Genomic DNA, 24262 nt, shown 5'->3' on the forward strand with positions numbered 1-24262 from the left:
GAAGTCCTGGATCAGTGTCTCTCTAAGGATGCTGAGCTCTGCCTGTACACAGGAGAGAGACTTTGAAGGCCGTGTGGAGGTGCCTGAGCCTTCAGCTGACCGCCTGAGCTACAGCCAGCCCTGGAGAGCACATTGAGTTCCTGAGTCAAGGGTCCACTGCGCCGCTGACCCTGGCTCCAGAGCACTGCAGCTGGCTCTCGGTCCTTCACTCATGGATGCTTTCTTTTGCTGCCCTGTACACCCACTCTCAGTCCCTCCGCCTTTGAGGGCCCCACCCCCGGGAGCCTCTGGTTAGCCTGCAGGTCTCGCCACGGGGCTTCCGTGTGGGCCCTGTGTGTCTGGACTGGCTTCCTGCAGGGTGTGCTCCCCTTCTCCTGCCCTCAGGCGAAGGTGCCCCAGCGTTTGGTGACTGCCTGGTGTGAACCCAACCGAGGAGGAAGTCACCAGGGAAGCCAAGCCCTCAGCTTCCCGCACAAGGGGCTCACAAAGCCCGCTGTGGCAGCTCTCAGCCCAGTGTTTGGGGTTAATCACTTCAAGGGGAGCCTGAGCCCTAGGAAAAGAGCAATGGAGCTGATGCCTCATTCCTCCCCCGAAAAGTCTTAAAGCAGTTGAAAGGCTTCCTGGGAATTCTGGTTCTGCCAGCGAGCATCCTGAGTATGGAGAAGTAGCCCAGCCCCAGTACCAGGTGCTCGAAGATGAGCTCCCCGAGCGCTAGAGAGCCCCTGAGACCCTGACGCAGACACTGGGGGCCTGCTCTGGGCATGCGCAGAGGCTGCTCATTCGTCCTCCATCTCCAGAGGGAGTGGCTGTGGGAGGACTGCCCAGGGGAAAGTGCAGGCTCAGCAGGCTGGGGAGATTTGAACCAAGAATTAGGCCTGGTGGTTATGGGATGGCAAGCTTGCCTTAGGGCTGTTGCCTTGTGACTCTTCGTCCCTGATGCCTCCAGACTGACCTTGGGCAGACCTGAGGTCGTGGTGGTTTGGATTGCTGGCCTCCGAGGGCAGCCTCTGGCTGTCTCATAGTGGGCAGTGCTGCTAGAGGGGCCGGCCCTTCCGACCGGGACCTGCCCACCACCATATCCAGCTACTTTCCTCCCAGCCAGACATCGGCAGAACTGGACACTCCATTGTGAACAGCTGGTGCTGGGGAGGATGGAAAGAATCCCCCTGAAACACCCACACTGCTCCCCTTTTGGCAATAAAAGTTCATTGTGCAAAATGAAAGTGAACAGGTGGGATATGCCCTAGTGACCCATCCTAAACCCCTGTGAGTTGTTCGCTCGTGGCAGAGACCGACACCTGTGGGCTGAGTTCATGGCCCTCACTGGGTGCTGGAACTTAGCAGAGCAAAGCAGACCAGCACGTGTACTGAGTCTGCATGTGCTCTCCTTGTCCTCCAGCCCCTGCAGCTGCGTGAAAAGAGAAAGCTTCCCTGCAGCCTCCAGGTGCGCCTGTACCACCATCAGGAGGCGGATCGCCTCCTCAGGGCTGTGCGCCTGGTGGGGAGTGACACTGCAGGGCGCATCAGGATGGAGAGCATGAGCCTCACCCGGGGTCAGGCGGTGGAGACCCCGCTCTGCCCGCACTGAGGGAGCATCTCCGCAAGGCCAGGCCTCGCATTCCTGCACTGTTGCAGTGGGTGCTCAGGAGGAGCTAACCCTTCAACCCTAAGGGGGTTCCAGACCAAAGCTAGAGAGCGCCTCTTCCCGAGGTGGCCAGGGGAAGACTAGCGGCCTCCACATGGGGAAGGAGGGACGCCGGCATGTGCTGGTCACCTGTTCCCGGGAAGGGGCGTGGAACAGCAGTGCCTGGATAGTCAGGGGAGATGTAGTCTGTCAAAACAGCAATTCCTTGACCTGTGGAGGCCCCTCCTGGCCTCCAGAGAACAGGAACCTGTGCAGGAGAAGACTGACAGACTACTTGCCTCAGAGCCCAGGTCTCCTGATCCTCCTGGTGTGAGGGGCACTTTGACGGGTCGCGTAGAGTCCTTGCCTTGCAGAACCAAAACGGCAACTTAGTGTTATGGTTTGGGGCTTATTTTACAAGGTGAAACAATATAATACAGGACACATACTTTTAACATTATTTATAATAGTCACCCAGAGAACAATGTACAGAAGAGTACAGGAAGTCTGTCCACATACTAAGACCAAGGAATCCAGCTGAGGGCCTGGATCCCGCAGAAATGTCCTGCATGAGTCCAGCTGAAAACTGAGAGCTCATAACACTGCTTCCCATGAGTCCAATTGGAGGCCCAGAGCCCATAATATCTCATGCAGGCCTGTTTCATGGATCTGCACTGCAAAGGCCCAAAGGTCAGTGGTGGAATCCAGAACATTTATGCCAGCAGCGTGAAGGAGCTGTGCTATCAGGCTGAGGGATCTGCACTGGAGCCAGGAAGTGATGCTCAGAAGAACCAGAGCTCCCCTAAAAGGTACCACAGCCATCCTCAGCAACAGTAACGTCCTGAGCTCCTCCAGTGGTGAAGATAGCCGAGTTCCCGTCAGGAAAGCCAGTGCAACAAGCTTCTTCAGGAGACTGAGCTGTGCACTTTCTTCCCCTCCGGAGCCAGGAAGCGATGCTCAGAGTGAGGACCAGAGCTTCCCCCAAATGAACCGAAGCTATTCTCAGTGCCAACAAGGTCCCAACCTCCTCAGAGGATGAAAATAGTCAAGTTTATTAGGAAAGCCAGCACAAGCTCCTCTGAGAGAATCAACAGCTCCTTACAGCTTCTACCAGCTTCCAACAGCCTGTCTTAGCTCCCAGCAGCCTCTCTTCTTCCTCTTCAGTTCTGCGTCTTATGCTGCTGGCAGCAATCCCCAGGTGGACCTCCCACACCCAGCACCACGCTTACTCAGTTCAGCTGGGAGTTCTAAGTTGACCACCAGTTGTCAGTCCACTACAGGCAGTCTGAGCGTGGGTTCCTAAAATTGTCCTTGGTTCTGGTTGTCTCGGGGAACTGGAGTGACAGTGGCCTGGCCTTAAGACCACAGTGACAGAGAGAATCCCTACATCCCTAGACATACAGTGTCATTCACATCCCACCCTGAGGCCCAGTCACCCCAAAAGGCAGAGACGGCAAATGAAATTCTAAAAAAACTTCCTGAAATTCTAAAAAAACCTAAGCTGACCTGAGAGACAAAACTTCTCCAGACTACCCTCCTACCCATTGTCCTTCTGAAAATTATAAAACCTTTCTTCAGACGTCAGGACCAAGCCCCTTCCTCGCTGAGGACCTCTTGCTGGGATCTGAGGTGGCCGCCTGGGGAAATGCGTCATTTCCTTGGCGCAAGCCCAACGTAGGAGGGATCCGCTGGCTCTGTACCCGGGGGCACCTGGTCCTAGTGAAGATGCTGCCTGCTGCCTCTTCCTCCCTCGCCAACCTGGGAGGGGCCGTTCGTTTTCTGTCCTACTCTCCAGCCCACTGCTGCAGGGGAGCAGCCACAGCTCGTAGATGTACCACACCTGCTTGAAGCCCTGGACAGGAGGGGCCATTGCATGGTCTGTTCCTGTGACCCCTGAGGGCCATGGGCTATGCTTCAGAAGGACCCTCAGAGAGATCCATGAGCATGCCCTGGCCCATCCTGTTTTGAAGAAATCTCTTCATAGGTCCTCTGCCTTTGAGCTTGTGGTGCCTCTAGGCCTGCCGGCTCCCTGTGGGGTGGAGCCACTTCCATTGCCAAACTCGTCCTAAAAACAAGGCCAGGACCCAAGGCCGACCTCTGGCTTCATGTCGCGCTCAGCCCATTTCGTCCATTTTACCCCTCACCTCCTTTCTGACCCACAGTTGTGCCGCCCCTCTGACCCTTTTCCTTGGTGGAAAGCTTTGTGTGTCTCACGCAGGCGTAGCGGCCACAGGGGACCTTCCAGGAGCTGTCCCCGTCCAAACCCTGTCTTCTGCCTCAGTCTTTGCTGTCAGTGTGAACTCACTCACCTGCCTGCCTCCCCACCCCTGGAGATAGAACACTCACATCACATGCTCAGTCTTACCCACTGCCTGCTCAGCTGTTCCACCCTCACACTAGCCGGGAGCAGCTGCCGCGCCCCCTCTGCTGCCCCTGCGCCCGCCTCCCAGCTGCAGGTGAAGGCTTCTGCTGATAGTCTGCTATAATCCTTTCATAACCTATGGGGAATAAGCCCAGTTTTATTGTAAAGACGCTTTACTGTGGGTGTATAATACCCACATTTATTCTTTAGAATTAGAATTTAGAAATTCTGTTGATGAATTATTAATTTTAATTTGAGTTTTATTATATTAAACAATGAGTACTTAATAGGAAAAAGTTATAATTTTAATATGTATAAAAACAAAATTTTCCACATAGACTGGTTTTTGGTGTGCAAAGCCTGAAAAATAAAAACAAATAAATTCCTATATGAACCTCAGTGAAAATACCAATAGAACGCTACAAAAAAATTAATCTTTATTTCAGTTGTCACGCCTACGGCAGTCTTCACACATGACAACAGTGCATTCCATACACATGCATTGCTTACACTGACAGCACGTGTGTTTTACTTTCCTGGCCTTTTTGTAACACATACTTGACATCCTGCTGGTCTTGATGTTTTGTCAGGAGGTTCTTACATTATGCAGTGTGTAGTTACAGGAACAAAGTAACAATAAAACTAGAGTATTAAATGCTTAATATATATTGCATGTTTGGAATAAACATCAGCATGTTCACATCAGCTGTGAACTTGCTTATAAAACCCTAAAAGAACATCAGAAACTATGTGAACTACAAAGAAGCTACAAATAGAACTCTACAAAAAACCCATTACTTCATTTATCACACCCAGGGAAGTCTTCACACCTGACAACCGCCTTTTCCATGCAGAGGTCTTGATTACATCGACAGCGCCATGTGGGAGCCTGTTCTTGTCACCTGTCTTGTCTTTTTTTGCATAGTTCCCCAGGCAGACACATTTTGCTTTTCCTCTGCTGTAAATGATCTCTTAAGAGTTCCAGTCCCAATCTTTTAAGAAAATTTCTTGGTGATATTTTGCCTTCCTAATTTTTTTGTAAGCTGTCAAACTGTTTATGCCATCTGTGTTCAGGATTGAGGAAAACACAACTATTGGCCAACACTGTTTTGGGTTTAGTTGCTGTTTTAGTTGCTGCATAACTCATCAACAACATCTACTCTGCCTTTGGTTTTGTTGAGGTTTCCCTGTCAGTGTTTTCATCATGGTGCAGTGTTGAGATCAGTACATTTATTTTTCTTTACCATATATGAGGCTAATGTTTTATTTTTCTGAAATCCAAAGATTGTACTGTACAGTTCTCTGTTTTGAAATTGCAGCATTTCATTTGGAGTTTCTGCTCTGTTCCTGTGTGCAGTTCCTGCACTGGTCAACTTGTGCTCTGTTAGCAAATGTAAGATCAGTTGGAAATCGGTAAACCAATGGTTGGATGTCACATTCCTATCAGTTTGGGAAATGGGAGCAACAGGTCGTTCACAGCATCATTTGGTTTATTATTGTACAAATAGGGACTTGATGGCTGAGTTCCAGGATACTTTTCTAAATTGAAAGCCTACTGAGTCTTTGCATCTATAAGGGCATACGTTTTTATGCCACATTGTCCAGGTCTTTGGGGACTGTACAGCCTGAAATTCCAGTGACCATGAAGTGCTGCAGGATGTTCATCAGTAGTCATGTATTCAGGTGGTGTGTAAATTGCTTGACAATACCCACAGATCTCTCAAGCCATGAGCAGATAGCAGCCAGATCACCAGTTCTTTATCTTCCTTGGTGGGTGCTTTTGTCATCAAATGTCAGGCTTTTGCAAGAAATGAAATCTCAGTGTCGTCATTATTCTGCAAACCTCAAGCCCACAACTACTGCTTTTCCATAAGTTTTCTACGTTCCTGTGTTTGCCATGAGAAAGCCCTGCTAAGTACAGTAGACCCATGAATATTTTCAGTTCAGCTAGGTGTCATAATAAACACATTTTTGAGTATGGCTATTGGTACATACAGAACGTTTTCCTTATATTTTAGCATTTGTGTATTTCACAATATCTTGTAGCATTTTGTCTGTTACAAACAATTTCCAACGTTGAATGGCAGTGCTGGCATTCCGTCCAATAGGCTTCATCCCTGCCAAGATCTTCACTGTATTTTCAGACCTAGTTCTAACGTTGTATTGTTTCATTTGGTTGTGTGACCATTATGTACCATTTCCACTAGTCCAGCATGTACTCACATTGCTGTTTCCTTTGTCACCTGACTCGAGGTGACCAAAATCAAAAAGGGTAGGTGATGTTTCCATGTGACTAAGAATATGTATGATAAGCCATGCACATGTACTTTACGAATTGTTATAAAATCACATGCGTGTGTGTGAAATGTGCTCACAGCCCTTTCTCCCCTTTCTGCCTCAGGACACATGAGGGTAGTCCTTCTGGAAGTTCTGTGATTCTGTCAGAAAGTCACTTTAGCATTTGCAGAAGAGTAGGGAATAAGGTTTAGCACCCAGTAGAAACATTGAGAGTTTCATTTGTATAGAGATTTGCTTTTATACCAGTGAGTACTTATTTTCCCTGTTTTATCAATAGGAGTAATTTTGAGGGGAAGTTCATTCTTGTTTTTTTTTTTTTCCAGTACCAGGAATTGAACTCACGACCTCGCGCTTGCCAGGCAGGCACTGTGCCACTGAGCTAAATCGCCAGCCCCGGGAAGTTCATTCTTGGAGATAGAAAAAAAATCTTAACATGAAAATACTTTTCAAAGTTTTCAGACTTTTACCTCCTATCTTCCTTCACTTCTGACATATTTCTAGTGACTCCTCTTGTGTTTGATCTTTTCATTACTAATCAGGGTTATAGACCTGTTTAAAATATGAATCAGGGAGAAGGAACTTAGGTGACATTAATTGTGAGCAAAAACTTTGAGTGCTTTGGAGCAGCTCTGGGCTTGGACTCCCTCCCGCTGCTGGCCCGCCGTTCATGAGCTCTGCTCCTGGGACAAGGTGCTCTCCCTGTCAGCCTTAGTCTTACCAGGAAAGTGGGGATAATAAGCCTACTCTTCTTACATGTTGGCAAGAGAATTAAATGAGATAACTTTTAGATATTGAGTGTTCCTCATACTGTGAACAATGTTCAGTGCTAATTTTATGAATATATTTTCTGCGCTTAGCTCAGTGTCTGCACAAAGGTGTGTAATGTTTTTAGTTACTTAAAAAGATTATCTTTATAGACTTGTGAACTAGTTACCAATTTAATGGTTATTTTTAATCTCTAAGTTTCATGACAATGTTCATTTTTATTGTGGCGGGATTGTTGTTTAGGGAATTTCTACCTTCTGGTGCTGGGGGAAGAACTCCAGGGTTGGTTTCCAGCGCTGTCCCAGAGACGGCCACTCCACGCAGGGCTGTCTGACACGCCTGTGCTGCCGTCCCTGTCCCTGCAGGCCCTGTGTCGAGTCTCCCGCCAGTGTCCCACCACCTTCCAGAGCGTGATTGAGAAGGTGGGCCTGCCCTCCGCGACCCATGCACTGGCCGCCGCTGTCTGCCGGATCCAGCAGTACCTCCTGACCCTGTTCGCCACGCTGCTGTCCTGCGGGATTCATCTCCAGAGGCTGGCCCAAGAGAAGGTGGGCTCCCATGTACCCATCTCCCTTTGCTGGAGTCATTGCTTTCTCTCCCCTCCCATCCCAAGGGCCGGTGTGAACGTCACAGAGCTCTGTACCCGTTCCCCTGAAGATCTTGCCGATCTGTGCAGTGAAAACAGAAACCCAGTTGAGGGTCGTCAGCCTGCCCGTCCCACTTTAGTAAAGAAAGAGGGCAGAGTTGAGTCCTTCCTGTGTGCCTTGCTCCTTACTCCCGCCGTCTCTGCCCGGCTCTTTCTCAGGCCCCTCACCAGGCTTGGCTTCCTCTCCCTTGTTTCATCCCTTTCCTTTCTCATACTCTGCCAAAGCAGATCACCGTTAGAGGCGCTTTCTGGCTCCTTGTGACACGCAGCCTGTTGTTTTGGGTGGTGCTGGGGACCGAACCCAGGACCTAACTAGTCCGGGTGTGCACTCAACCACTAGCTCTGCCTGGGCCCTAAAGTCAGATCTGCAGAATGTAGTGAGATACATTACTCTGCTCAGAGGCGTAGAATGGGATGGTTTAAGTACAGCCCTTTATGCAGTATGTTGAGTTTTGCTTTCATATGAGAGTGAACATTTCATAATTTACTAGTAACTTCCACTTCCATAGCCAGCCTAATCTGCAGCTCCCGATAGCGGACAGACCACCTCCTGAGCACACTGATTCTGATTTAGATTCTGCTAAGAAGCTTGTGCCTGAGAGAAAGTGTTTTTTCAGTGATCTGTGTGTCTAGCTTTTGCTATTAAATTTTCCAATTTATTCTTGTATTGGAAAAATAACACTTGAGTAGTTTTACTGCATAAAGTGTGGTAAGAATTTTAGCAGAGTTGATTTTTAAACCCTCAGCAGAAGTGTGGATTAAACTTCAAATATTTCACAAAATCAGGAAAATAAGGTGTATTCCTACGATTTTAATTGTTTTATAGTGTGTAACTATTATTTTATGTATCTTAAATGAATGAATGGTTAAGTGTATGGGATGCTCGATAATCTTTTGCTTTTGATTGATACTGGTATTTTTAAAAGTTTTTTTTAAAATTGTAGTAGAAAACACATAAAGTTGGCCACTTTACCCGCTCGTAAGTATGCAGTTCAGGGGTGCTAAGCACACTCACCTGGGGAGACCCTCCACCCAGCACTTCTTCATTCGGCAGGACTAAAGTCTGGACCGTTTTGGGTGGGCTTGGGCCAGGCTCTGGGTTTTGTTTTCACCGGACCAGCAGTGGGAGAGGGCGTGGGCTTGTTCTTGCTGACCGGAGAGGTCCAGCACCCTGGTGGGGTGCTTGGACCTGTACCGGTGGAACGCCCCTGGGGCTGCTGGGAGGAGGGAGGTCAGATTCATAGCCTCCTCTGAGGGCAGCCTGCTCCTGTATCCGCCTCCAGGGACCCTGGTGGGATGTGGGGGCTTTGTGAGAGGGCAGAGGGCAGAGGGCAGAGGGAGGAGGGAGGGGAAGCTTGTGCTCGCTGTATGTGGGGCAGTTAGCCCAGCCTGGCCCACACTGCTACCGGCCCTTAGCAGGAGGACCTGTGGGCTGCTGGGTTGAGGAGGTCCCAGTGCTGACCGTGGTTGAGCCAGGTTGGAGGTACCAGCGCCCTGCTTGGTTTTGCTGATGGGCGGAGAGTGGGGGAGGTGGTTTTCTCACGTTGTTTGGCTGGAGCAGAGTAGCTGCTGTCCAAAGGTTTTCTGCCTTACTGGGCTGGACTGCTCTTTCCTTGGAGCTGGTTTTCCGTTTGTGTGCGCATGTGTGTGTGTGCGTGTGTGTGCATGTGTGCACACACATGTGTGCGTGTGTGTGTGTGTGTGTGTGTGTGTGTGTGTGTGCATGCACGCCCTTCTCGGCATTCCCAGGGTCCTGCAGTGTGCAGAACCAGCTCTCCCGAGAGGGCAGGTGGCCTGAACAGCACAGTGCTGTTCTCAGGCCTTCGGTCTGCTGCCTCTCGCGTTCTCTCCCTTCCAGTCTCTGTTGGTTTTCATCTGTGTCCAGGACTTGGGTTGTGCTTGGTCGGAGTAGGGAGAAGTGTGTCTTCTGTCTCCTGTCTTCCAGCTTTTAAGCCGTGTCAGTGATGGCCCAGTGATAAACAGCAAGCTTTCATTTAAAGTGCAAGGTTCTCCTTTTCATTAATTAGGAACTTGCCATTTATTGGACGTTTACTGCGGGCCAGCGGCTAGTGTCTTGTGTCTCTTACAGATGGGCTTCAGTGTGTGGAGTCGTTTCTTCCCCTGGCGGTGTAAGTGCTGGATAGAATGCTTACCTCTGACAGGGAACGGGTCATTCTGGGTGGATCGGTGGCGGGGTAACTGCTGGGCGTGCACCGGGTGCAAGGATACTGCGCCCTGAGTGGGCTGAGGAGTAGGGGAGCCCCTAGGAAGGTGCATTAGGCCTTCATGGTGGAAGGAGCTTGCACCATGTGGACCTGGGCAGGTGCCCTGGGGTTCAGCCTTCCCAAAGCGTGTGAGGTTCAGGCTGGATCAGGTTCAGGGAGGATCCAGAAAGCCTGCAGAGCGGGGAGTGCAGCGCGGGAAGGAAGGGGTGCAGGGAGAGCCCGCTTTGGAGGGAGGCCCAGGTCATGCAGGGCTGTGGTGTTGCACGCTGGCTATTGTTTTGTTTTCACTTGAAGAAGAGAAAAGTGCACACTGGTCTGCGCTACATGTCTGAGGAACTCGGTTCCTGCTGAGGTGCAGATTCCTTCCCGGGCACAGAACCAGAGGGAGGGGCCTGGGCGCAGACACCGCTGTGCCTCCCGCTCCTCAGGAGAAAGGTTTGCGTGGGAGGCTCTTTGAGGGGACCAGGGTCTGTGTATTGTGGTCTTTTTTGTTGAAATTCAGCCCCCCAAACAATCTGTTTCCTTCTTTTTCTTTTTTGTAAACATTGACAGAGTTTTTATTTGAAAAAGTAAAAGTGAGGAGTGTGGGAGAAACTGGCTCTGCAGAGTGCGCTTGGGCGGAGGAACAGAGGAAAAGCCAGGGGAAAGAGCGCCCAGGGGAAGCGTGCGGGCAGCGTGCGGAAGGCCACGGTAGCCTGTCCCCTTCTTTTTAAATAAAGTAACATTACTGTTTACTGCGTGGAACTTAGAAAAGAAGAAATCAAAACTGGCAGTAACCTCACTGCCCAGAGGTGTCTGTAACTGACGCTGGCTTCCTCTTTCTACGTTTGTTGATGTATGCACTTCTGCCGAGTTTGAGTGTGTCGATGTGTCCTATTTTAACGGAAGGCTGTTTCATCTGTAATACGCAGGGAGCTGAGCTGTTGGCCATGGCGCCTTACTGGCCAGAACGGTGACAGGGGGAGTCGTGATAGGTGTGCTTCTGCAGTTTCAGTTGCCTGCAGTAAGCCACAGTCTGGAGATGTAAAGTGGAAGATTCCGCATTTTGAGAGAGGCTGTGTTCACACAGGTTTTGTTACAGCACAGTGGAACCTCCATTCACAGACCGATCATTCCCCGATTCTGGTCGCAAGCCCAGTTAGACGAGAACCGAATCCAGTTCAGCAGTTAGGCTCAGTGTTGGCCTTATGGGGAAACTTGATTCGGCTCTCGTCCAGTTCAGTTGGTGACCAGAATCGTGGAGAGATTTGAGTTCATGAGCTGAGGTACTGCTGTACATTGTTACGGTTACTCTACTTTATTGCTGGTCATGACTGATCTCGTCTGCCCGATTGACCACTTCAACTGCATGATGGGCAGGTGTGCACGAGCACGGATTATGTAGGCCTGCTACTGTCCCCTCTTCCTGGCATCTGCTGGGGGCTGTGGGACCACAGGTGACTCTGGATGAGAAGGGGTGGCTGTACCTCTTTATGGTTTCTGTGCTGGAGTGACTGGACAGGAGGCTTCTGGGAAGAGAACCCTGTGCCGGTTAGGAGCGGGTTCTGTTTACTAACATTTGCCCCATAAGCTCTTTTCTTCACGTAGTTTACTTTGTAGTTTTAGTTTTTGTTTTTTTCAAGCTGTATATATGTTCTGCAAACAGTCACAAATACTTGGGGCTGTAGAAGTTTGGGAGCTCACAGACGTTTCTTGCTGTTTATCGGGGAGATATTGTTTGAGGTCATTATCGTTTTTGCTAATTATAATACAGTGGTTCTTCGGTTCACAAACTTAATTCTCTCCAGGATTCTGGTCGCAGTCGAATTGCAAGCATATCAGAATCATGGAATGAATTCTGTGACCAGAATCCTGGAAAGAATTAAGTTTGTGCACCAAGGTGCCTCTGTATTTAAAAAGGTAAAGTAGCCAGGGCTAATTTAATATATTTTACCAGGTTATATTTATAACTTTTAGAAATTTTAAAGTTTACATATTTAGTATAGAAAATTTAGTGTATTTAGAATATGTGGTGCAGGGGTCTGAAGCGAAGTGCTAACCTCTCTGAGATAATGGCTGTTAGACTCTAGCGTGTTCTTTCAGGTTCCTGTCTGCCATGTCCACACGCTCACACACACACCGCCCCCTGCTGCCACGCACAGGGACTGCTCATCTTTCTGCAGAAACTGTACATTGTTTGGTAACCTGTGCTTTTCACATTCAGTGATATGTTGGGATGTGTCTCTAAAAAAGTTACTGTCATTCCTCAGTGTCATTGTAGAAGTTAGGATATCCCATCGGAGGATGGTGTCACAACTTATTCCAACCGTTTCTTACTGCATGCTCAGGAATTCCCACTGCTTCACTGGGGGTGTCATTCTTATGGCTAAGGCCTTTATTGTGGACATTCTTAGTTATGTTTTTAGGGTGAACTTCTAAGTAAAATTCCTAGGTTAGTCTAATTTTCAAAAAAAAGTCCTTTTTTCCTGTGTAGTTTATAGTTAACACTGTGGTTTTATATTTATCGACAAGTAGCTACAGTGCCAGTAAAAAGTATTACAACATTGTACTCTGAATATGTATCTTTCATGTATTCAGAAATATTTTAGTTTAGAACTTTACTAAATCCATGATTATAGTCCGTTCAGTTTACTTTCCCATCTTTAAAATTTTCCATCAGGATATGTGGAGGTCTCATGGTAAATTATGGTTTTCTTTTTTATTGTAAGTTATTTTTGGGTTGTTCGGAGTTGGGGCCTTGTTCTAAATTTTGGTCCAGAAATGATGCCAGTTGCAAAATCTACTTTGTCTTCTGACATGAGGGCATCAGTAGAAGGTGACTGTTGTCAGGACTTAGAAAATCTAAGGAGAAGAAGAGCAGAATCTAAAAAAGAATTGTATTTCTGACAGTAGAGTTGAGTGGATATCTTGCAAACCTTCACTGTCAAACCTTAGATGTGCTTGAAAATTCTTGCAAAGACACACAGTACCTTAACTTGCAAAAATAAAAAGAAAAGATAAGAAGCTCACAAAGGAGATGAGGTGGACATTGGAAGGGCCGCTGTAAGACCAGCAGCCTGCTTACTGCGGGATGTGTGTTGACTGAAAAGTTTCAGACTTAAGGAAAATTGAACAAATAATACAGCTGCCCACACACAGTGCCCACTGTCAGTGGTTTTAAATAGGAGGCGGTTTTTCCCATTTGCATTGTCTTCACTTGGATTTCACTCCCACACACTCCTCTTCTCTCTGCGTTACCGTGAAGCGAATGCCTGACGCGTCCTGTCCTTGCTTCACGTGCGTCTGTGGTAGATGAGGATACTTCTGAAATAAGTATCTTCACAATGCCATTAAACACTAAAAAACTAATAAGTTCTGAATGTGTTCTCTGACATAGTTTGCCAGAATTCATTTTCTTGACTGTCTCATGAATTATTTTTATAGATTATTTGCTTGAATCAGGATCAAACCACGTTTGGACTTCAGGCTGACTGGTCTCTTACGGGGGTTCTCCCACATCTTCCCCGGCCCCTGCAGTGAATTTGTCCAGGAAACAGTCAGTTTTCCCCTTCTGCATTTTGCTGATCGAATCTGGCGAGCAACACAGAGAACGCGCGGTCCTTTAACACACCGCCTAACTCGTGCGTTTCGTGCGAGTTGGTACCTTTGCAGGTTTGACGAGACTCAGGTATGAATCCTGGGGACAGGACCAGGTGCTCGCTGGTGGTCTGTGTTGCGTGGCCCACACCTCAGAGTCACGTGAGGCTTGCTTCTCTCTCTCTACTGTTGTTAAGGGTGAGCAGCGGCTTCCGGCAGCTTCAGCCCCGTGTGTGGGTGATAAATTTCCCCTCCAGCTTCCCGTGCGGTGGTCTTAGCAGTCATCAGGGTAATTACGTAGACACTGTTTTGGGGTGGTTGTATTTGATACTAAACCCTAGCATTCTGTCTCTGCTCATTAACTAGGGTTCCACTACAGGAAAAAGTCTCATCAGCTGTTTGGCCCTACTGAGGTACAGCTGATACAAGTGAATGCGGAATAGTACTTTGTTCGTTTATGTGCTGGCTTTCAGAATACTGAGCTGGTTTCCTAGCAGTCTTCCAAAGATTGATTCTTTTAGTGTCTTACGAACTCCAAGATTTTTAAGATCGTGGTGATTTCCTTCTGTCCATGTTGATCTTCTTCTTTCCACAGAGTCTGTACAGGTTTCCTCCTGCATCTTCTTGCCTTGGCATCGGTGCTCCTTGCTGTTCTCTGCTGATGTGATGGTCTTCTCAGACTTACCTCAGCCACGTTCTTCGCTGGGTCTGGACCGCTGCCCTCCTCTGGGCGGCCTGGCTCTTGCGGTGGGCAGCAGTGGGTAGGGCTGTGGTTGGGAGGGGCTCCTCTTGCTGCTGAGCTGGTTATTGCAGGTCTCCCAAGTATCTTCTGTGGACAGAACTAGGCAGTACTTAATACTGGAAAATACCTCAGCTGCTCATGGTGATGTTTCTAGGTCCAGTGTTTTATGTTAGTGTTCTTTTCTGTGAAGTCGAAAACCTTGATTCCTAATGACAGTGATACAATTTTGCTTGTTTTATAATATTTATATTGTTGTGTAATAGATTCTGAATAATGACAGCAGTATTTTCAACACTGTGATTTTTGAACACAACTTTCCCAATTCTTTTTGTACTCAGCGTTTCCAAGTGGAGCTGTGCAGTCAGGTTACTGTGTTTGAGATTCTGTCAGATAATTCTCCTTTATCTTGTTCAGTCACCAGTTTGATAAATTTAGGGATCATTTTCCTTCTGATTTTGAAGGATTTGAAATTTTAGGTTTTTGTTTTGTAATCCTCTGAAACAGTAACTTTGTCCCAGTGTTAATTTAAGAAGAAACCAATTCAGACAAGTCTGGATTCTGCTTTTTCCCCATTGTCTTCGTTGAATGTAAGCATTTTTGTAACAGGACCTTTTAAATTTTCCATTTAAAACATGTAAGCAAATGTCTGTTCTCCTCCTGCTCCATGCCCCAGAAGTGCCCACCCTGACAGGAGCGCCCACTCCATGGCAGAGCATCCTCGACACGCATGGGGCTTCGCAAGGGTGGACGGGGTGGAGCAACCTGAGTGCCCCAGGCTCCCGGAGCCCAGCAGAAGCCCCTCCCGGAAGGGCAGCATTCTGCCCCGGAAAGCCAGGACGGTGACAGACGTCAAACCAGATGTGGTGGAGCCCTGGGAGGGAAGGAGGGAGGGGAGCAGCTGCCGCTCTGTCAGTGTGTCGTGGTGGCAGCGGAGGAAGGAGCCCGAGAACCCTAAAACACGAGAGTTACCCAGGCTTCTTTCTCCTTGTGCACCAGAACCTTCATCTCAGGAGTACAAGAAAACCCATCTCATCTAAACGTCAGAACATGAAAGGGCTGTGGTTAAACCCATAAACAGTATAAAAGAGCGTATGAATAAATGATGCTGAATGTCATCCTAATGGACAGTGAAGGCTCATTAGAGAATATGTGACCCCCGCGCATGTGAAAGCAGTCACCTAGTATTTTAAAAAGAGCTGAAACAAATTAATAGAAAGTATAAAAGAACTTAACAAATCAGAAAGAAAAGAGCTTAAAAATAGACAAGGCCTGTCAGAAGATACAAAACAGGTGATGTAGCTCAGGGAACAAAAGGGAAACAGAAAGGAAGATGGTTTCATAAAGGATCACAAAAAAATACACACTGCAGTTCCTTGGCATTGTGGGTTGAGTACGCGTATCTGAAATGCTTGAGCCTGAAAGTGGATTTGGTGTTTTTTGAACTTCGGGATATTTTCATTATGTAGTGAACTATCTTGGCAGTGAGACCCGGGTCTGAACGTGAGGTTCACTTAGATTTCATATACGTTGTGTGCACACGGTGTGATTTCATGCTCTGTCTTGCCTGCAGCGTCATGGGGACACTCAGAGTTCCTAGTGTTGCAGCGTTTCAGAGTGCAGACCTTTGGAGCAGGAATGTTCCACCTCTGTAAGGCTGTTGGGTGCAAATGAGAAAAATTTTAAGAAGTCAAACAAAAGAAAAGACTTAGAGGACAAAGATAATCCAACATATAAAGAAAACTATATAGCTCAATGACATAGTGCCTGCCTGGCAAGGGCAAGGTCCTGAGTTTGGTTCCTGGTACCAGAGAAAAACCAAAAAAAAAAAAAAAAAAACCAAAAAAAAAAAAAAAAAATCCAACATATAAAGAAAACTAGGGGCTGGGGATATAGCTCAATGACATAGTGCCTGCCTGGCAAGGGCAAGGTCCTGAGTTCGATTCCCAGTACAGAAAAAACGATGAAACAGCCAAGACCATGAAGTATAAACTGTGCAGGGTTTTCCTGAAGTAATGAGCCCTTGAGTGTACTAAGTGAGACTACACTTGATTTGAGTCAAAAGGCCGAGAAGCGATACATGCACCATTCGAAAAGGCGCAAGCGATACAGGCACGGTCACCTTGCCGTAGCAGCACGGGGCATCACGGTCTAACGCAGGTGTGTCCGCCTGTAGCCATGGGCTGGGCGCTCTGGCTTCTAATCAATGATGCAGACCTAGGGGGAGGTTTTGTACTTAGGTGTGTTATATGCTTTGTATGTGGCCCGAGACAGCTCCCCTTCACTCACCATGGCCCCAGCCCGTGAGTTGGACACACTTATAACCTGAAGAACAGGCCCCTGAGCATCTACGTTGAAGGACCAAGTCACTCGCAAGGAAAAGAAAACCTCATACGGGCACGGGACTTTCCTACAGCCACCCTCGGTGGCGGAGTTGCGCGGAGGAAGGTATTTATTCAAGGGCTTTAAGAGAAAAAAGGTGTGCACCAAGTTTCTGGACTCAGTCCCAGGCTCCTGTTGCAGAGACCGCAGACAAATGCCTGGACGTGAAGAGCTCGGTCCCTGCGAGCGCTTTCTGAGACTCCTCCAGGCGAGGATCACCAAGAAACGCTTGCCTAAACAGAGGCCAAGCAGTGGGACTAGGATGTCGCTGTGAACACGCAGCGAGCCGCGTATTAGTGCCTAGAAGAAGAAAGGGCGAAGGATATGAAACTCACAGTAAACTGGTAGGCTGCTCTGTAAGTAGCTCATTGATGCAGCTTTTTAAAAAAGATCTCACCTAAAATCTTAGCACAAGGTTCTTGATGCTAGAATATCAAACTGTGTAAAACTGGAACTGTACTCTGCTTTACTTCCACTACCTGGGTTTAGGAAACCCACACCATCCTGTGTAAGTTGCGTGGATTCGAACATCTGCATTTCTGCTTTCCTAAGGTCCAGGGCCTTGAATGTGCTGGCTGTCTGAACAGTCACTAATGTATACTTGGGGTATCGTACACTTCGGAGGTCCCTTCAAGATTTAAGCATTAGGTTTTAAAGCCATATCGTATTTCACAGGTAGTGTGTTCATGCACACTGGAAAGCTAGCATGCCTTTGAGTGTTATTGACATTGGCTGCTATCCATGTAGTGCCTTTTACATTTTTTGATTTCCTTATTAATTTTGGCACTAGCTGTGGCCCTGTTTATTTTAGCAGTCTAGTTTGAGTGTAGCTGGTGTCTTGTGTCTAGCATTCTGCAGAGTAGCACAGCAGTGATTAACAATCAGCTGGAAGTCACAGGTCTCCATATTATTTGGAAACACCATGGGAATCATTGTGAAGTTCATGCGTGTAAAATTCTTTTGTTCTTACAAAGTCACTAGATACAGATTCAGTGGTTGCTGCCCAAGCATTTGTAACGTGGAAATTGACTTACACATGTTAATCAGATTATGTGTACATATTGTGTTTTTATTTTTAGTTTATATTAGTAAATGTGTGTTTCCTAAAGGACATTTTATTTAGGTGTTAGCTACCGGGCTGAATTTTTTCAAGAAAAGTGATGCAAAAAATATGTTAGATTTAATCAGTGCATTTTTTCATTTCTGTCAGTATTAAACCAGAAAATGGTGTGGTTATCCACACGACTTCTCCGTGCTTTTCCCTTGACGCTATTGTCAGTTGATGGCCAGGCTATGCTCATTGATTTTTAGCTGGGACAATGGTGAAGCAGATTAATTTTGCCTCTTGAGGTTGACAGGAGGTAATGTTGGAGTTGTCTGCCTCATTATTTGTCACTCATCTGTAATTTTGTCTTTACGGGGCGCATTAGAGGGAAGTGTTACCTTCGTATGCAATTCTGGTAAAGGCAGCTTCTTTTGTGATGCAAGTTTCATCTATTTCACATGAATCCCTGATGTTTTGGATCTCTCACCGCATTGCTTAGGTCAGGCCACGGATGCCATTCGGAAAACCCTGCTGAGTTCACTCCCTCCTGTGGCGAATGCTGGGCGTGAGCTTGTGCTGGGATTCGGGCTGTAAAACGCAACCGCTTCTGCTCTTTTTCTCCACCCGTGGTGTAGAGATACATCGAGCCGTGTGACAAGATGAATTTAAATCAGAGCTGAATGCGCAGAGTGGATTGCCAGCTGACGTGACCCGAGGTCATTTTTGGTTCTCGAAAGGGAGTTTTGATTATGCATCTGTGGCACAAAGTCTTTGCCTGCAGCCTGTGATCTTCCCCTTGTGCCACTGTTCCGGAAGGAAGGTGTCTGTGTTTATGGTGAAATACGCAGCCCTGGGCAATTAATGGTCTGAAGTCAGCCATTCCTCTTCATTCAGTTTTTGGGAAGTGACTACATGAGAATTTATTTAGGGTGTAAGATGTTTTTGGGTTAGATCCAAAACTACTGCATCTCCTTAAGGGACTCAGGGTTGTGTTATGAATAAATTTCATGTGTCACTTATTTTTGATATTTGCTGTAGTTTTAATAGTTCATCTCCCTTAAAATCATGAGCATATTATTTGAAAAGATGCTTAATATGGCTGAGTAATACTACATGTGAAAGAAATACAGTAATAGACCTCCTCATCATTTATGACTGGACATTTCTGTGTTTTAAAATTTGTGTCAGAAAAAAAAAAAAAAATTGTGTCTGGCTGGCTGTGGTGGCGCACGCCTGCGATCCCAGCACTTGGGAGGCTGAGGCAGGAGGATCACTGTGAGTTTGAGACCAGCCGGCTGACATAGTGAACTGAAGGCCAGCCTGGACTACACAGCAAGACCCTGTCTCAAGAATAAAACTGTGTCTGTTACTGTGTGAAAATGTTCTGTGCCCGGAACCCGCTCTTTCTCTGTCCTGCTTAGCTTATGTTTCATTGCTCTGGCTGTGCATCGCACCACTGCGGAGCAAAGCACTGAGACTCGGGCAGTGCCGTGCGCTCACGTCTGTCACTCGTGCAGGGCCGTCAGTGCGGAGGTGCTGGGTGCAGAGCAGCAGCTTTCTGGGCACCTGTTGCGTGGCTGGCAGGTTGGGGCCCGCGTGTCCGGAGCTGGGCCGTGGCCCTGGCCGTGGGCCGGGCACCACACACTTCTGTGTGGCCTCCTCACAGTGCAGCAGCAGACAGTTCCGAGGGTGGCGCCCTGGGCCACTGGGCCGAAGCTGCCTGGGGCGAGCGGAGCCCGTCCCGTCCCTCTGCCCCTTCCCGGGCAGCTCTGTCCTGAGAAGCCGAGTCTGGGTGCGGGGCGGATGGGACGTTTGCCACAATTACGACTTACTCAACAAGGCTCCCGCCTTTTACATACTAAAACCGTTGCCTGTTTCTGTTTTATAAAGAACACTACAGTGAGCGTTCTTGTGCGGAGCTCATTTGTTCAGCATTTTGTTGGATAAAGTGCTTCACGTACAACAGCTCTGTCAGAAGAAAATAACATTTTAAAGTCCTCCGAGAGACGGCAAGTCGCCTTCCTGGCACCTGCAGGGAGGGGTGAAGATGCGCCGCGCTCTGGCCGTGTTCAAGGTGTCTCCATTCCCCTGCGTGGCACCGTGCCACGGCTTCCACCCGTTGTCATCTCTGCCACCCGCTCCTGCTCCTCCTAACTTTGCATTTCTTTGGCTACCACCGAGGACAACCATATTTTAATTTTCTTGTCAGAGGTTAGAGTTCTTTCATAAGTTGTTTGCTTTTTCAGTCACTTTGTTGTTTTAGTGGAGTGTTCATGCATTTTTTATTGATAAAAGTTGTTTATATATAAAGAAACCCTTCCCCACAGGTTTCAAATATTTGAGGTGACTTCCAGCATTCCAGATTCCTTCTGACAGGTACATAATGCCGCAGCTTACTTCCCTCCTCCTTTATTTCAGTTTTTAACATGTGCAGTCCTTCTCATGTAAACTGTAGAGGGAGGATTTCACATGATGAATAGTATCTCTTCTGTGGTTTTTATTGTCTAAAGTCTTAACATACACCATTTCTTTTCCTTTTCCTATTGTTTTGTAATTTCCATAAGAATTTTCAGAAATGTACTTCTTGCAGCTTCAGGTTTTGCGATATTTTTCAGCGTCTAGCTGGACAAAGCCCTCAGTCACTGTGTCCAGCGCCTACGATGTGGCTCTGATTCTTCCCTCTGTGCCTCAGAGCTGAGCTGAGGTGGCTGCCTCGCAGGTTCGTGGGTCCGCGGGCGCGGGTGCTCGCTTTTCTTGGATGCAGGCTTCGGTTTGTTAAGCGACGCAGTGTGTTCTGCTCACCTGTCCATGCGCTGTTACCACTCAGTGCAAATCTGTGCTGTTCTTGGTGTAAGTTCTGCGTTTATCTTTTAAGCCTTTTCTTCCTAAGTGGCTTGTCAATGGGAATTTTCTCTCTTCCTACTATAGTGGAAGTTAGAGTTTTCAATCTTTGTATTTTTCTAGTTACTTAATAGGGGTCGCAAAGAGAGAGAACCACAGCTGTGTATTTAGCACATTTTTAGACTGGAATCTCCAAACGCTAAATGTGGAATGTTTAAGAAAATGTTTATTTTTAATATAAAACTTAAAATCATTTGCTCTATTTAAATGTATTTCTAAAAAGCAGTTAAGTCACGTGTTGGTTTCTGCCTATTTATCTTGAAGTTTTTTGCTGTTCTTCTAGTTAAGGAGGTTAGGCTAAGGTTTCTTCTTTCCTCGAATCCATTTTGGTTTCTTGTAAGTTAGAATAAGGTCTGTATTGTTCTAAATTGTCATAAACTATCCTTTTAGTCAACCTTGAGTATTTTTAAAGTAAGGATTAAGAAAGCTTTATGTAAGTTATCATTTGTGTTCATTAATAGTTACTCTAAACCAAGAATTAGAGGTTTAACTAAGATGAGAAAGGTAGATAATGACAAGTATCAGGGAAGATGTGAAGCAATTCGAGCTCTCACACTGGTGGAGAGTAAAGTGGTGCAGTCCTCTTGGGGACCAGTGGACGTCTCTAAAATGCGATCAGACGCTGCCCCTTACAGGGGCATTGACCTCAGGGTGTCCGAGAGAGGGAGCACACGTGTTCGCAGGACGGCGTGTGCGAGTGTCCCTAGCGGCTTCGCTCATACGGAACCACGCTCCGAACAGCTCAGGTGTGCCCTGGAGAACGGAGGCACGATTGTTACCACGCGGTTAATATTAGAGCAGCAACGAAATACAGCTGCTCCTGTGGACGGCATGCATTCACTTCTTTACATGGAACTAAGACAGCAATAACTTTTATTTCTTTTTTATTGTATATTCACTATCTCCCCTTTTTTCTTGATTAGTTTAGCTAGTGATTTATTGAATTATGTCTTGGTGTTTTTTGAAGATTCAGTATCTTGATTTATTTACCATATTCTTTTTCTTATTTTCTACTCAGTTCTTTCCTGTTTTGTTCCTTTTGACTTTGGTTTACTTTGTTGTTCTTGGTTTAGCTTTTTATGTTGTGAATTTATTCAGGTATTTTATTCCTTTATTTTCATTTAAAAATGTATTTACAATGTGCATTCTTCTGATCATTGCTTTGATTGTATCCCATAGGTTGTGACATAGTTTTTTTACTATTATCCTTTTAACTCCTACAGTTTTTAAAAATATTTTCCATTTCCTCTAAAGTTCTTTAGTAGACAACTTTGAACTTTTTCAGATAGAAATGCCTTTTGGTGCATTGATCTTTAAAATTAATTTCTAGTTTGTATTGTGGTCATAAAATTACTTTGCTCTTCATGGATTATAGTGAGGTTTTCTTTGTGACCTAGCATGTTGTGTGTGTTAAGGAACGTTTCCTGTTGTGTTAGGAAGGGTGTGCTTTGTATCATTGGATCATGACGTGTGGTGTGGACCCATAGTGCCAGTCTGCCATTTCAGTGTCTGGGAGTCTGTCCTCACGCACTGCTCTTCTCTGGATAGCCGTGGGCTGAGGGTGGTATGATGCGTCCTCCCACACTGCCCGCCCCACCCCTGGCTTTGGAAAGGCGTTTGCAGAACGGTTGAAGGAACAGCGCTGGTTGCTGCATTCATGCTGTTAGAAGTGTGTGAGAATGGCGGCCTTCACCATTACCAAGTGTCTTAGTTACTTTTTTGACCTTGCTGAGACAACATGCCCAACACCCAAAGTGAAGGAAAGACAGGTTTATTTAGCTCACAGTTTGCGGAGGTTTCAGTCCATAATCGACTCTATCCAAGGCAGGGTGGCACATGGCAGGGGAGCAGCAGTTCATGGCTGCAGAAGACAGCAAAAGCAGCAAGAGCAAAAAGGGAGCACAAGCCTCTTTTCCATCCCTCACACAGGGATGCAGGCTACCCACCTGTTAGGGTTGGTACACTGTGTCAACTTGAAATCTAGAAGCTGAACTAAGTAACAGCAGTTCTACATCCTGGGTGTAGAGGATACGCCCTTATGCTCTAGGATCTTATTCCTTGTGTCAGCTTGAGAAGTTTAGGAGTTTAAGTGATTCAGCAGGGGCCAGGGTCACTTAGTAAACATCCTGAGTTTCTGGAAGAGGAGTGCGGGGAGATGGTGTGGGTGGATAGCCTGTGTGCAATATAAGGGAGGACAAGAGGCTTGCTCTCCCCCTCTTTCACTCTTGCTGTTTTTGCTGTCTTCTACTGCCTTAGACAGTTGTCCCTGTGCCATGTGCCACCCTGCCTTGGAGCCAGCCAAGCATTGACTGAGACTTCTATAAACTGTGAGCTAAGTAAACCGTTCCTTCCTTAATTTTAGGTGTCAGGAGTTTTGTCCTAGCAATGAGAGAAAAGTAACCAAGACACCACCCTAGGGCAGGTGTAGTACTCACGCCCCCAATCCTAGCACTAGACAGTGAACCAATTAGAAAGTCTAGATTCAGCTGCCTCCGAAAAGCCCACCTCATGACTGTGTGAGGCTTTGGGGACACCCAGACACAGCCATGACACCAAATGTCTTGTGTGCTACTCATTGGCGCAAGGTCCGCCTTGTTTATCAAGAACCATGCAAAATTTTGTGTTGCTTTTGAAATTTAGTTACAAACCATAACTGTTTTTAGAGCATAGTTGTGTGAAGATGAACAGAGCCTTAGTCTCATGTCAGCTCTGCCACAGGAAGGACAGAGACCGATGCCCTCGCTCTGTAGCCCTTCCCTTCTGTCCCTACTACAGTCCCCAATCTTCCAGAGTATCACCAAGACGGGGTCATGCTGTACGTGACCTTGTGAGATGGGGTTTTCCCCGAGCAGGCATAGTTCATGACTGCTGGGCAGAGGGCTGTCACGTTAAGTGAACAGTTTGTGTGTCCATGTGCCCTCTGAAGGGCTTGAGGCTTGCTGCCCCGTTTGACTGTTGTGAGTACTGTTGCTTTCACATTTGGTATGTGAGGGTTTTTAATGAATATCCATTTTTACTTCATTAGAATAAATACTAAGAATGCAAGATGGGGGCAGAGATGGTAGGGATCTATTTAACTTAATAACTCACAGAATAGCTGTACTATTTTGCATTCCCACCAGCGGTGTGTGAGAAATTCCAGTAGCTCCACAGCCTCAGCGGTTTTCACTTTGGTTGCCCTGTGAATGCACGGAAGTAGCTGGTTACGATCTTCACTCGTGCCGTGGAAATGGTTATGATCCGAGCATCCTTCACAGTTGCGTCTTTGGGAAACATCCCTTTGAACATTTTGTGCATTTATAATTGAGTTTTGTTTTTGTTTTTTTTTTTGGTTTTTCTCCGGTACCAGGAACTGAACTCACGACCTTGCGCTTGCCAGGCAGGTGCTTTGCCGCTGAGCTAAATCCCCAGCCCCCATTTTGTGCATTTAAATGTTGTTCTTAATGTCGGGTTTTGAGAGTTCTTCCTGTATTGTGGGCAGCAGTATTTTCTCCCAGTTCGTGTCTCATCTCTTCATAGGGTGACCTCCACAGAGATGAAGTTTTCGCATTGATTAAGTACACTTTACTGGTTGTTTCTTTGGTTTTTTTTTTTTTTTTTTTTTGTACCGGGAATCAAACTCAGGACCTTGCGCTTGCCAGGCAGGTGCTTGTGCCGCTGAGCTGTATCCCCAGCCCTGGTCATTTCTTTTGTGTTACA

At 46.9% G+C, this 24262-nt stretch overlaps 1 protein-coding gene across 1 annotated transcript in view; it reads left to right on the forward strand.

Moving 5' to 3' along the window:
- Nucleotides 1-24262, forward strand: part of Ulk4 (unc-51 like kinase 4) — a 398151-nt gene that overhangs the window by 87133 nt on the left and 286756 nt on the right. The window contains exon 21 of the mRNA XM_005383568.2: nt 7415-7597. Coding sequence (XP_005383625.1) covers nt 7415-7597 — 183 coding nt within the window. The remainder of the gene's footprint in view (nt 1-7414; nt 7598-24262) is intronic.

The sequence above is a fragment of the Chinchilla lanigera genome, unplaced genomic scaffold (assembly GCF_000276665.1).
Source record: "Chinchilla lanigera isolate Chin_1 unplaced genomic scaffold, ChiLan1.0 scaffold00019, whole genome shotgun sequence".
Lineage (NCBI taxonomy): Eukaryota > Metazoa > Chordata > Mammalia > Rodentia > Chinchillidae > Chinchilla > Chinchilla lanigera.